At 55.7% G+C, this 13983-nt stretch overlaps 1 protein-coding gene across 1 annotated transcript in view; it reads right to left on the reverse strand.

Annotated features, from left to right (window-relative positions):
• CPAMD8 (C3 and PZP like alpha-2-macroglobulin domain containing 8) overlaps window positions 1–13693 on the reverse strand; it is a 37105-nt gene extending 23412 nt beyond the window's left edge. The window contains 5 exon segments of the mRNA XM_046671198.1: window positions 2417–2472; window positions 7157–7287; window positions 7767–7920; window positions 9652–9659; window positions 12687–13693. Coding sequence (XP_046527154.1) covers window positions 2417–2472; window positions 7157–7287; window positions 7767–7920; window positions 9652–9659; window positions 12687–12951 — 614 coding nt within the window. The 5' untranslated portion in view covers window positions 12952–13693.
• Window positions 13694–13983: the final 290 nt, after the last annotated feature.

Genomic DNA, 13983 nt, shown 5'->3' on the forward strand with positions numbered 1-13983 from the left:
ACTTCATTTCTAAAATTCTGTCATTTTGAAAATGTCATATAAACGGAATAATTTATGTACCCTTTTAGGATTGGTTTTTTTTCCCTCAATCCTCTTCATCCAAGCTGTTGCGTGTACCAATAGTTTGTTCCTTTTTATCGCTGAGTAGTATTCCAAGGTATGGATGCAGCACAATTTGTTTAACCACTCACCCGCTGAAGGACATCAGGGCTGTTTCTAGTTTGGGGCTATTACAAACACAGTGGACGTGAACATTTGTGTACATGTTTCTGTTTGAACACATCTTCATTTCTCCGGGATAAATGCCGAGGAGTGCAATTGCTGGGTGGTATGCTGGTGGCACGTTTAGTTTCTTAACCATCAAACTGTTTTCAGAAACCACTAGCAGGGGCTGTACCAATTTACATTCCCACCAGGACGTGCGAGTGATCCAGTTCCTCCTCGTCCTGGCCATCTTTAGGTGTTGTGCTACTTTTTATTTTAGTCATTCTGGTAGGTGTGTATTTGTAACTCATCGTGTTTCAACTTGCATTTCTCTAATGGCTGACAATGTTGAGCATCTTTTCATGTGCTTATTTGCCATCTTCTTTGATGAACTGTTTATTTCTTTTTGCCCATTTTCTAAGTGAATTGTTTGCTTTATTTACGGTTGAATTTTGAGAGCTCTTTAGATACAGATCTTCCTTGACTTACGATGGAGTAACATCCAATAAACTCATGTAAGTAGAAAATATCGTAAGTCAAAAATGCACTAAATACACCTAGCCTACCGAACACCATAGTTTAGCCTAGACCACCTGAAATGAGCTCAGAACACTTACATGAGGCTACAGTTGGGCAAACTCATCTACACAAAGCCTACTTTATAATAAAGTGTTAAACACCTCACATGGCGTATTGAATCCTGTACTGAAAGTGACAAACAGCATGGCTGTCGGTGTATCGGTCATTCACCTCATGATCGTGTGGCGACAGGAGCTGTGCAGCTGCCGCTGCCCAGCATCACGAGACAGGATCGCACCACATATCACCAGCCCCATGGAGAAGACCAAAATCCAAAATTCAAAGTATGTTTTCTAAGGAATGCCTATCGCTTTTGCACCACTGTAAAGTCAAAAACTCATAAGTCGAACCATTGTGTCACGGATCGTCTGTATTCTAGATACTAGTCCTTTGTCAGATCTGGGTTTGAAAATATTTTCTCCCAGTCTGTATCTTGTATTTCCTCCTCTTAACAGCATCTTCTGCAGAGGAAAAGGTTTTCATTTCAGTGAGGTTGTTTACCAGTGTTTCCTTTTACGGATCATAGTTTTTGGTGTCATGTCTAAGAACTCTTTACCTGGCCCTAGATCCCAAAGATTTTCTCCCACGTTTTGTTCTAAAAGTTTTCTAGTTTTCCATGTAGGTGCATGACCCATTTTGAGCTCATTCTTGTATCAGGTGTGATTTTTAGGTTGAAGCTCATGTTTATGCCAATAGATGCGCAATGGCTCCAACACCATTTGTTGAGAAGGCTCTCCTTCCTCCACTGAATTGCTTTTGCACCTTTATCAAATATCATTTAAGCATATATGCAATGCATTGCCATTGAATGAAAAAAGCAGAAAACATGTCAAGGAGAAGCCTGTGTCCAGAGTATGCTGTGGATCGGGGACCCATCACGCTGAACACCTTGACAACAGGAGGGGGTTCTCCCAGGGGGTCAGCATCACCCAGGGACTCCAGCTCAGATCCTCAGCCCCACCTCTTGGCAAAGCCCGCTAGGTGACTGTCCCATGCCAGCCCCGCCGAGCTGTGAGCTGGACAGCTCCTCGGGGAGGGGCTGGGCGGGGAAGGGGCAGCCCTTCCTCAGGCAGCCAGGGCTCCCGTTCTTCCCAGCATTCCCCAGACGCCACCAAGGCAGAGGCGTGGACCAGCCCTTCCCTGGCCACTGCGCCCACTGGGCACTCTCCTTGCGTACCCACTTCCTGTTCGTGGGTCATGTGCAGGTATAATGTCGATTTCAGGGGATTGAGGCGGACCCTGGATCCTAAAGCTCCCGGAACCCACCTTAATTCCCACGTCCTCCTCTGTCGCATCAGTGTTCTGGGCCACTCTCATTCCCACAGCTTTCTGCTGAAGTGACACTAAGCCTTGCCTTCTGCAGAGCCCAGGGCCCCGCGGACAGGCCTCCTCCTGACAGCGCTCTCTTCTCATCAGCGCCACAGCCTGCAGTCTGTGCGTTCCCTTCCTACATGGCGGATGCCTGGCCCTCACTCTGGTTTATGACTGTCCCCACACAGGACATCTCAGTTCTCCGCCGCTGTGTCCTCAGCCCCCAAGGAGGGTGGGTGTCCACTTAGCAGCAAGAGAGCTGAAACAGCGCGAGGAAGGACCCAGCCAGGCAGCCCTTCCTTGGCAGGCTGGGTGCGGGGACTCCGCGTTGGGACAGAAGAAAGTGCTGTAGCTGTACGCACGGGAAGCTCCCTCGGGCTGAAGCAGAAACGGGGAGAACCGTGTGCTGAGGCGGGGGCAGTCGGTGCGGGGGAGTGGTTCTGAGTCTGGACTCCACAGGGTGATGCCAAGTCACAGGTGCAAAGAGAAGGACTGGGCCACCTACCCAGGCCCAGGAGGAGAAACTGAGGCTCACTCCCCCTTCTCCAGCTCCAGTCAAAGGAACTCACCAACCATTCCCAGACTTGTCATGCTTCCCACACCCCCACCCCGCCCTCCCTGCGCCCCTTCCTCCCGGCTCCCAGCCTGCTTCTCCCCCTGGGCAGGGAACACTATGACGCAAAGGCTGCCAGGCTCCGAGGCCCCATCTGACGTCCGTGAACATGGAGAAGGGGTGCCCAGTTCTGCCAAGCAGGGGGCTCTGTCTCGCTGTCTGTCGCATCCCTTGTCTCCTGTCTCTTCCATGCATGCTCCTGCTTCTGCCCCTTCCACAACGTCTCCCAAATAACAGACGACAGCCGGCTTGTTCTCTTAAAGAGGGAGCCCGGAACTTAACCCGATACACCTTGGGGGGTCTGTCTGACCAGAACGGCCCCTGTGGGGCTTTTGCTTTTCCAGACCTTTTTCAGCAGCCTCCCCAAACTGGAACGCTGTGGCCACCTTGTCCTTAGGTCAGACCTCAAAGGGTTAGTACATGGTCACTGCAGCCAGGTGGCTCCCTGGGGTCCCCGCTTCCCCGCTGTGATGGTGCATTTTGTGTCAACTTGAGGGAGCCACAGGATGCCCAGATACCTGCTGAAAGCTTCTTTCTGTGAGGATGTTTCTGGAAGAGGTCAGCATTTGAATGGGTGGACTGAGTAAAGCAGATGGGTGGGCCTCTCCATTGGGTTGGGCTCATCCAGTCCACTGAGGGCCTGAACAGAACAAAAGGTGGAGAAGGGGGCTTTCTCTCTGCCCCACTGCCTGAGCTGGAACATTGATCTTCTCGGCCCCAGTGCTCCTAGTTCTCAGGGCTTTGAATGACACCACCAGCTCTCCTGGGTCTCCAGCTTGAAGATGGCAGATGGTGGGACATCTCAGTCTCCTTAATCATGTGAGCCAATTCCTTATAATAAGTCTCTTGGTTTTGTTTCTGGAGAACTTCTGACTAATAATACCCATTTTTTGCTGGGTGACCTGGATCCGCTCACTTAACCTCTCTGGGCCTCTGTTTTTTCATTTCTAGAGGAGGGTGATGAAGACATGGCCCTCCTGTGATGGGGGGTTGGGTGTACTTCAGACAGGGCCTGGCGTCTCCTCAGTGCTTCCAAGCAGTCAGCTCTTGTCCTAGTCTCTCATCCCCCTTCTTCCGCCCCACCCCCAGGCCCTCCGTTGAGGCTGCAAAGAAGGGCCTCATCCCTCCTGTGTCTGTACGGATGAGTCCAGGAGGCACCTGTCTGAAGCACGTCCACTTCCTGTACCAACCCAGGATCCTGCGTGGCGGTCTGCACCGGCGTTCTGCCTCACCCACAGCCACCACCTGACACCCACCCTGAGCACCTCGCTGGCAATCCTTCAGCAAAGCTGCCATGGCCGGCAGCTGAGAGGCCAAGCACACCCTTCTGGAAGACGCTGAGCTGTTCACCAGCCACTGGCAGGCCCCACGTGGAGCGCACAGGCCATTTGCTCAGCCACAGGCTCCAGGGAGAGCCTTGGAAGTTTTGCTTAGGCGTCAGTACTGCCCTGATTGACCAGCTCAGCCCCTCACTGGGGAAAGGGTTGGGGTCACTGGCCAGCACCTGGCCACAGTGGCTTTTGACAGCTGCACAATCATAAAAATGATTCATAACCCAGATGTCCATCACAAATGAATGGACAAACAAAATGTGGTATATCCATACAATGGAATATTATACAGCCACTAAAAGGAATGAAGCGCTGACACATGCTACAATGTGGATGCAACTCAAAATCACTGGGCTGGAGGCCAGCCCTGTGGCCACGTGGTTAAGTCTGCAGGCTCTGCTTTGGCAGCCTAGGGTTTGCTAGTTCGGGTCTCAGGTGCAGACCTACACACCATTCATCAGTCATGCTGTGGCAGCATCCTACATAGAAGACCAAGAATGACCTACAACTAAGATACACAACTATGTACTGGGTCTTTAGAGCAGAAAAAAAGAGGAGGATTGGCAACAGATGTTAGCTCAGGGCCAATCTTCCTAAAAAAAAAAAAAGAAAAGCCTTAGGCTGAGTGAAAAATGCCAGACATGAAAGATCACATAGTGTATGATTCCACTTATATGAAATGGCCACAATAGGCAAATCCACAGAGACAGACCCTGAGCCCTTCTGCTGGTGGTGAGCACGGCCCTCTGTCCATCCAGGGCTTCCTGGACACGCATCCCTCAGAAGAGCCTCAGAAGCAGCCAGTGGGGCTGCTCACGGCTGCCAGGCCCCTTCTCCTCTGCCAGCTCTGCTCCCAGGGACCCTGGCGCCGGCCTCTCTCCTGTGCCCTTCTTCCCCACGATGCCCTGGCTTTCAGCTGCTCCTGGGTCACGCTGGCTCCTGGCCAGGTTCCAGAACGTGGTCCCTGCATGATGTCACCACTGCAGCCTCCAGCAGGACTTTTCTGCAACCTTGTAGCACATCCCAGTGCCTCTGTCCTGTCTGCTCTGTGGACGTGCTTGTTCTGGACATTTGCCATACGGATCACATGCTGTGTCTGGCTTCTCTCACTCAGCATGAGGTTTCTGAGGTCCATTCACATCGCAGCGTGTGCCAGGGCTCCAGTGCTCACCGCAGCTGAGTCACGCCCCACCGCACTGGGGACTGTGGCTACTGCGCCACTGTCCACTCACCAGCTGACGGACATTCCTAAAGCGGAAAGCGCATCCCCGTGGACCGTCATAAATGCCCCATGACAACGGCTCACGTGTCTTCAGCACATGGGGCCCAGTACACACTCATTTAACCGTCCTGCGATTCTGGTCGGAACCCAGGGCCCTCCCTCCAGAGCCGGCCCGCGGCCAACGACAGGCCTCCGGCCACACTCATGACGCCCACCGGGCTCTCCTCCCAGCTCGGAAGTCGGTCAGCTCCTCCTCTCTCCTGTGAACTTCCCTGAGACATGGTGGGGTGTTCGAAGGCTCTCAACCTTTCAGCAGAGGTGCAGAGGGTCGCAGTCCCCCGGGGGGCTAGGGAGCCAGGCAGGCTGGCGTCGGCTCCTCCCCCGCCTGGTACAGCGCCTGTGACCGGGCATGGCCATCACCTACTGCCCTGCCATGTGCCTCTGAGGAGAGGCATCTCTGTCCCCTGCAGCATCCTCCCTTGCAGGAGCCGCACAGCGTCTTGTGAGGGTCCACGGATAACCCACCGAGCAAGCGAACCCCGCGCCCGGAGCTCTCCCCCGGTTGAGGCAGGAGGGTCTCCCCACTTTATCAAGCCGCACACCCAGCGCCTCGTTTCATAAATCCATTTTTCTCATTCACGCTTCATTTTTTGCCCAGATATTTTCAAGTTTTTCCAGTTTTCTGCTGCTCTAGCCAGACCATACCTTCTGTCGGTACAAAGCTGGACCCAGGATGCTGCAAGGAGACTGCTGAGTGGCGTGAACGGGAGGAAAGGCCGGGGACAGGAGGCCCCAGAGAGGCCCTCTCTGCACACTTGGAAAGCCCCTCCGCAGACAAAGGAGGCGCGAGCTCTGGGCCGCCTGGCCAGCTGCTCTGTGGGGCCACTGCTGCCTCGGCCACGCCACGGGAGGCAGGCTGCGGCCCAGGGGGTGCGCTCCGCCGAGCCGAGGGCGCCAGGGCTCTCTGCACTTCCTGTCAAGGCCATCCCACGCTGCTGGCTCGGGGAGACCGCATTCCTCGCCCATGACATGTGAATCCATCACATCACGTCAACGACGCGGCAGCTAGGGCCTGTCCACCTCCGGGTTCTGCCCTGTGCGTGTGACTCCAGGTGCTGCTGGAGACCGTTGGCTCAGCATCGCCAGAGCGCAGGCGGCAGTGAGGACAGCTGTTTGCAGCTGGGCCACTGGAGAGGGGCGGATGCTCTGGCCGCTGCGAGGACCTTCATCGTGTCTGCCGGGTGCTCTGGGTGCAGCATCTGAGCTCCGAGGCTTCCGAGCAGCCCCGACAAGATGGGCATCACTGCTATCGCGTGCCCGGCGCTGTGAGGCATCGCGAGCCTTCTCTCCGGCCCTCCGCACACTGTGGGCTGAGCGTGAGCGCACCTGTCTTACACAGCAGGGTGGAAACACCAAGACACTCGCCCAGCCCCACGCAAAAGTGATAGATTTGGGATTCACAGCCGGGGGTCTACAAGGGCTGGACGCCTGGCCCCTCTGCTGCAGGTTCTCTGTCCCTCCTGCACACGCATTCCAAGGACAACCCTCGAAATGCTGGGTCACAGTGCCTACAACTGCCTGCGACCAACAGGGAGTGCACACACAGAGGCACGCCCCCTCCAAGATGGCCAACCGGCAGGCGGGGGGGCCACCTCTCTGCAGCCCTTGAGGGTCGCAGGCTGCTTCACTAAAGCCTGCCCTGCACTGCGGAGAGGGCCTGGATGCCGCGGTCCTCCAGCAAGGAACCCCCCTCGCCTGAGCTAAGCCCTGGAGGGACCCATGGGGGCTGCCCTGGCCCTGGCTCAGGCAGGGACCACACACTCCAGCTGGACCCCTGCCTCACGGTTGAGGGAATCGGGCCCTGGCCAAGTGCCGCCAGGGAGGATGTAGGCTTACCTCAACCAGCACGCTGTGTCTGACGTGATCCCTCCCAACGGGGCCCCTCCTGTCGGCGGGATCCTCCTCCACGTGTCTGACTGACTTCACATCTCGGCAGCAGCTCGTTTCTCCAAACGCCAGCGCTTCAGCTGTGGGGATCTGAGCGCTCAGTGCTTGCTCTCAGAACAGGTCCCCACCAGGGTGGAGCTGTCCCCCCAACCCTTGTCCCAAGGGTGCATGTGTGCATATGTGTGTCCGTGCATGCGTGTCTGTGCATATGCTTGTGTGTGTACATGTCTGTGCTGCATGTTTGTCTGTGTTCCGTGTGTGCACAAGTATGCATGTGCATTTTTGTGCATGCATTTGTGTGCACTATGCAAACATGCGTGCTCCATTGGTTTGGCAGTTTATCAGCCCAGTCCCTCAAGGTGAGGCCCCAGACCCCACCCCCGCCTCCTCCTACCTCTTGACCACTCCCTCTGGTCTGCATCCTCAGCTACTAGCCTGTCCCTCAAGATGGTCCTGACCTCACTTCCTGCCCTACCCACCCCTCACCCACCGGGGTCAGCGCCTGGACTTCTTGGTAGCCGGCGGGGGAAGGATGCCCAAAGATGCATGGGGCCCTCACCTGTGATGTTGCTGATCCCCAGGTCGCTGAAGGACAGAACCACCCAGTTGGGCTCAGCCTCCCCGGGGATCATGCACATCTTCTTGGTCAGATGGCATCTGCCAGGATGCCCGACAAATCGGACACCCTTGGGAACCGAGATCTTCATGTACACCTGCAGAGAGTGGCATGTGCATATGGTGCCTGGAATCTGGGCACCACACCGCCCACCCAACACCACCCACCTTGTCTGCCCTCTCTAAGAGCCACAGTCTCCTTCAAGGGCGCCGTCCATTTCTGATCAGAATGAACTCCTCACATCACTCCGCTGGGAGCCCCCTCCTTCCCTCAGCCTCCCAAACCCCCACAGGTCCAGATCCTCATTGGGACCAAGGTCAGTTCAAGGGCAGTCTCCCCTGCCACATCCACCCTGGAGTGTCAGATGGGAGGCACCACTCCCCCTAGAGGCCAGCAGAGCACTTCCTCTGACCTCTCTCTAACCACTGAGGCCCAGAGTGAATATGTGAGCCGTGCACATAAGCTTCTGTGTGCATGCCTATGTGCATGTGCACAAGCATGGCACGCGCATACACACGTGCATTCAGGTATGTGAGCATGATGTGTGAGCGCATGCGTGTGAAAACTAGTGTCTGTGCACGTGTGTAAGCATGGCCGTGTACATACGAGTGCACTGCACACTCGTGTCTCTGTATGCATATGTGTGCACGTGAGCCCATCTGGAACAGGTTCTTTGCTCCATGTCCATATGTCCAGCCAGCACATATGAAGCATGCAGTGAGTGCAGAGGCCCCGCCGGGAGCTAAAGAAACAGCTGAACAAGACACCAGGGGGCCCCAGGCCTCAGAGCGCCCGCGCCAAGCCACACACTCACCCAGGTGTGCAGTGGAGGGAAAGACAGGGGAATCTATAACGGCAAGCATGACAGACAATCTAAATCCTGCCCAAGGACAGGCCTGGCCACACCTGAGTGCAAACGGAGGTACAGGGTGCTTCAGGGGCTCCCACCTCACTCGCAAGATGGCATTCTTCCAGAAAGTTCTTCCAAAAAGGCAAGAAGAGACTCAAGAGCCAAGTGTCAGCGAGACACATTTCCAGGTCCGGCGTAGAACAACCTGCTGTGCGTGCCAAGGAGCTGGACAGCCTGTCTCCTGGAGCCGCAGGGCCGGCGCAGGGCAGGGCGCTCCCCAAGTCGCCGTGTGGCCATCCCTGAACACACGCTGCCTGGCAGGGCTTGCGTCCTTCCACCTGAGAAGCCAGCAGCCAGCATGTGCTTGGAGCTGAAACGGCACCTGGGGGTCCTGCCTGCAGATTCGGGGGCCTCCCTTGAGGGGCGCCCTCCAGATCAGGGGTCCGTCTGTACTTACTCAGGCTTTTTAAAACTGCGGTCCTATTCCTCCCAGCCATAAGCTATACAAAAGGAACAGCAAAGGACGATCATAAAGGTGCTGGGCTTTGGGGCACTGATCCTGGCTGACGGCTCTGACCCTGTCGCACATGTCCCGCTTGGCCCCCTCCAGACCAGCCCATGGCCACTGCCTTGGTTCGCGCCACAGCAGCTCCCACTCAGATGACTATGGGAGCCTCTGATCTCCCCCTCGCCTTCTGCTTTCCCACCTCTCCACCAGACCCTCAAATCCAGCCAGACTGTGTCATGGGCAATTCCCGGGACAGGCCAAGCTCCTCTCACCTCTGTTGCTTGTGCATACCGTTGTCTCTTCCAGGAATGCCCTTCCAGGCCCTGGTGCTGGCTTAAACTTTGCCCAAAGACTCCCACATTCAGGGGAGCTGCCACTTCTTGGGCCTTCCCTAGCCCTCTGTAGACATCCAGCTCTAACACAGCTCTGCCATCCACTCCCTGGGGGTCCACGGACGTGTGACAGTGCACCTCTGAGCCTCCCATCCAGGAACGATTCCATCACAGCCTCTCTATCCTCGGCTCATGCAAGCACTTGACAATGATGCAGGTAAAATAGTCAGCCCAGGGCCAGCCACAGAGATATGTGTCCAAGAAAGCCGGGTTTGGGGTGTCAGAGCTCCAAGCCTGGCCACGGGGGCACCCCACGTCCTGGGTGCCAGGGTCTTCTGATGCCTGCACAAGGCCCAGCACACAGCAGGGACTTCGGTGATTGCTTTGAGCGACAATGAAAGAATCACCCATATTTTACACCCAGGAATTCCTTTCTATGGCCTCTGGGTGTCTCGTTTCTATTCTGGAACCTACGGTGACCACATTTTTCTCCAGTTGACATTTTCCTTTAATTAAAGACCCAAGGAACAAGAAGCTCGCATGTGACAGTCCATTACGTGTGGCTCTTGTACAGAGTCAAATAAGCATCAGGAAGTCAGATGCAAAGACCAGCACCAACCTTGCACTGTGCCAAGCAGACGGCAAAGCCAGAGTCCTTGACTGGCCTCGAGACTGCCACCGTCATTACACACAACGTCTTCTTGGGGAGACCCAACCATTCGGTGGCGCCACAGAATTTACGACAGAAAAAAGGAGTAAAGCGTTTGCTATAAGGTCCCCTCTGAGCTGGGACTCAGGACACTGCTGTCCCCAGCCCCGGGCCAGGCTCGGAAATGACCACAGGGCGTAGTCGCCATCCCTTCAAGACGCACGAGGGGCCCGGGATCTCTCTCCCTCCTGTCCCACAGAGCAGCCTGTGAGGGCGAGCGGGGCCAGGTTGAGCTCTCACACCCAGTTTACAGATAGGGAGACTGAGGCAAAATGAGCCAGTGAAAGGAATCACTAAGCTAAAGCCCAGGGGCTCTTCTGGGGCGGCGAGGAATGGATGTGCTGACATGACAGCCGGGTTGTGGGGGCTGCACGGCCTCTACCCAGGACCGCCACCACCCAGCAGCCTCGGTGCCCTTCCATCCACTCCCTGGCCCTTCAGTTTTCAAGAAAAAGGAAATCTGGTTTTCTGGGGTGAAGTCTCTTGGTTTCCATGGTGTCTTTGGTCTGGGGCTGCAGCTCACATCTTCTGCCCTTGGCGTGGAACGAGCCAGCGGCCCTGGGGGTCCCCATGCACACAGGCAGGGCCAGGAGGATGTCAGCCATGTCCCCAGCACCCAGCTGGCCAGAGTGAGGCTAAGACCTGTGGCTGGACGTCTGGGTCGACCTGCAGAGAGCAGCCTCGCTCCAGTCGGACTCCTGACCCTGCCCCCCGGTCACCCCTCTACCCGCCGCCTCGGCCCCCAACCCCCACCCCTGATGGCTGCCCCTAAGCATGGTCAGCCTTCTCCCCTCCCTCCCTCCACTCACGATCGGATACCCAGGCTGAGACAGTGCGCGAAGATGACAAGGGTGGGGAGGACAGGTGCCCCTGGCCTCCCTGAGCTGCACGATGCACAGGCCCCCCAAATACCACCTCCCCATTGTGCCCCCACCTGATCTGCGTTCTCAAGGGTCCCTCCACCTTGCCTTCCATCCCTCCACATCACCAGAATCTGAAATCCCCTCCAGCCTCCAAAGTCACCCCCAGTCCCACCTCCCCAGGGGAGCTGTTGTGGGTTAAATTGTGTCCTCCCAAAAGATACACTGAAGTCCTAACACCAGTACCTGTAAATGGGACCTTGTTTCGAAATAGCGTCTCTATAGATGTCGTCAAGTTACGATGAGGTCAATAGGGTGAACCCTAATTCAACATGACTGGGATCTTTATAAGAGGAAATGTGGACTCAGAGACATTCACAGAGGGAAGACGAGGTGAAGACACGGAGGGAAAAAGGCCATGTGGAGACGGAGGCAGAGATGGGAGTGATGCAGCCGCAAGCCCAGGATCGCCAAGGGTTGCCGGAAGCTGCCAGCAGCCAGGAGAGCAGCCTGCAGACCCTCTCTCAGAGCCTCCAGAAGGAGCCAGCCCCACCCACACCCTGGCCTTGGACTCTGGCCTCTGGAAACAGGAGAGAAGAAATTTCTATTGTTTTCAGCTACCCAGTTTGTGCTACCTGGTTATAGCAGCCACAACAAACTGAGACGGTAGCCTTTTTTACTGCCTCTGAGAGGGAGCCAGGGTCCCACTGCATGGCCCCTGCAGGCACAGAACCCCCCATAACAGCACCAGCAAGGTCCGCGGGACGTCCGTGGTCACTGTTCTGAGCACCTACACGCATTAACCCACTCACACTCTAACCACGGGCGGGCCCCCCTCTCCCTGACGTCCGTGCAAACCGACATACCATCAGGTTGAATATCTCGGCCAAGGTCGGGGAGCTTGTAAGTAGAAACTGGATTCAGAGCTCCCACTCTCTTGACCTCCAGGATTTCCTGCCTCTGTGTCCAGTGTAGGCACAACATGACCCAAATCTGACCCATCACGCATTTCTGTAAGGCCAGGGAGCTAAGAATGGTTTTTACAGTTTTTAAGTGATTGGGGGAAATAAAAATCAAAAGAAGAAAGATATTCTGTGACACATGAAAATTATATAAAGTTCAAATTTCAGTGTCTGGAAATGAAAATTTATGGGCTCCCCGTCACGCCCACTCATGTATGCATCATCTACGGCTGCTTTCCCGCTACAACAGCCAAGTTGCGTAGCTCCGACAGAGACCATCTGGCTGGCAAAGACTGAATATTTACTATCTGGCCCTTTACAGAGAAAGTTTGCCAACCTCTGCTCCATGGCATTACGTGTAATACATGTCCCACCACACCGTGCAGGCCAGGACTCAGAGACAGTGGCTCCATCACATCTGTCACCCCTGACTCCTCCCCACCCCATGCACGCATCCCCACCCAGCCCCAACTTAGATGGCTGGTGAATTAAAACTGACCCCATCGCATCCCTGCCTCCCCAGTATCGCAGATGCTGCCCCTTCAGGATGACCCCATCCCACCCCCGCCTCCTGACACCATGGATGCTGCCCCGACTCCAGAACAGGGAAGGCTGTCAGGGGAGGTTTCAGTATCTCGGCACAGGTGCCCATGTAGTTGTAGATGCTGAGCGGGATCTTGGTCTGCTCCCCGCGGACCTCGCTGGGGGGCAGTGTGAAGTCTACCAAGAAGGACTTGAAGGTCTTCAGCAGGGTGGGCTCAGCGACACCCAGGCCCCAAGCAGTGGACAGACCCACAGCCTCGCCCACCCAGCTGGTGATGCAGTAGGGGGCCTGCACACTGAGCGTCTCCTCGCCGGATGGGTCACTGTGGAAAGATGGACAACCCGTGGCCTTCTCCAGGACCATGCTTCAAGGCCAAGTGGGAATGGAAGACTTTGGCCACATGGCCTCGGGACCCAGGGAGGTGCCCCTACTGCTTGGAAATAAGCATTTAAGGCATCACAGAGTGTGTGACAAGAGAAAGCCATCCCTCAGCCCTGAATGGCCGTAATCAGAAACATGAATGGCTCTCAGGACGAATGTAGACACAGGACCACTCAAAATACAGGTTCAGAGATGCAAACCGTGGCAGTGTGTGTTCTGCCCAGTTTAGGGGAGAAAGATGCTGAATCGAGAGGTGACCAGTCACTTAGGGCATGCTTATGTCTCCCAGAAACGTATGTCCAAGTCCTCACCCCGGCACCCGTGAATGTGATCTTAATTGAAACAGGGTCTTTACAGATGTAATCAGCTAAGATGAGGTCCTACTGGAGTGGGGTGGGCCCTTCATCCAATGACAGGTGTCCTTACACGAAGACAGATATTCAGATACAGAGGGAAGACGGCCATGTGAAGACGGAGGAGAGATTGGAGTGATGTGGCCACAAGTCAAGGATGTCTGGGGCCCCAAGAAGCTGGAAGAGGCAGGAAGGACCCTCTCCTAGAGCCTTTGGAGGGAGCCTGGCCCTGCCCACACCTGGATCGCAGACTCCTGGCCTCCAGAACCGTGAGAGAACAAATTCCTGTGGTTTGAAGCCTCCCGGTTTGTGGGCATTTGCTGTGGCAGCCCCAGTGGAGCAATGAAACAAAAAGGACATTAAATGTTCAACAAAATAAAGACATCAGCAACATGGCAGAGTGAGCTGTTCCCTTTGTCTCTCCCCCTTGGAACCACAACTAAATAGACATTCACTGATGCACAGGGGACACCCACACAGCACAACAAGACACCTGTGAGATGCGCACAGATACACACCTGAAGGGGGATGCACTGCCCTGGGGAGGTGGCGGAGCTGGATGAACTCTCTGGCCCCCCAGCAGCCCTGTGCACGCGTGTGACTGTTCTTGTAGCTGGAGCACCCACACCACCACTGCGGCCCTGAGAGTGGGAGCGCGTCT

This window comes from Equus quagga, chromosome 9 (assembly GCF_021613505.1).
Source record: "Equus quagga isolate Etosha38 chromosome 9, UCLA_HA_Equagga_1.0, whole genome shotgun sequence".
NCBI lineage: Eukaryota > Metazoa > Chordata > Mammalia > Perissodactyla > Equidae > Equus > Equus quagga.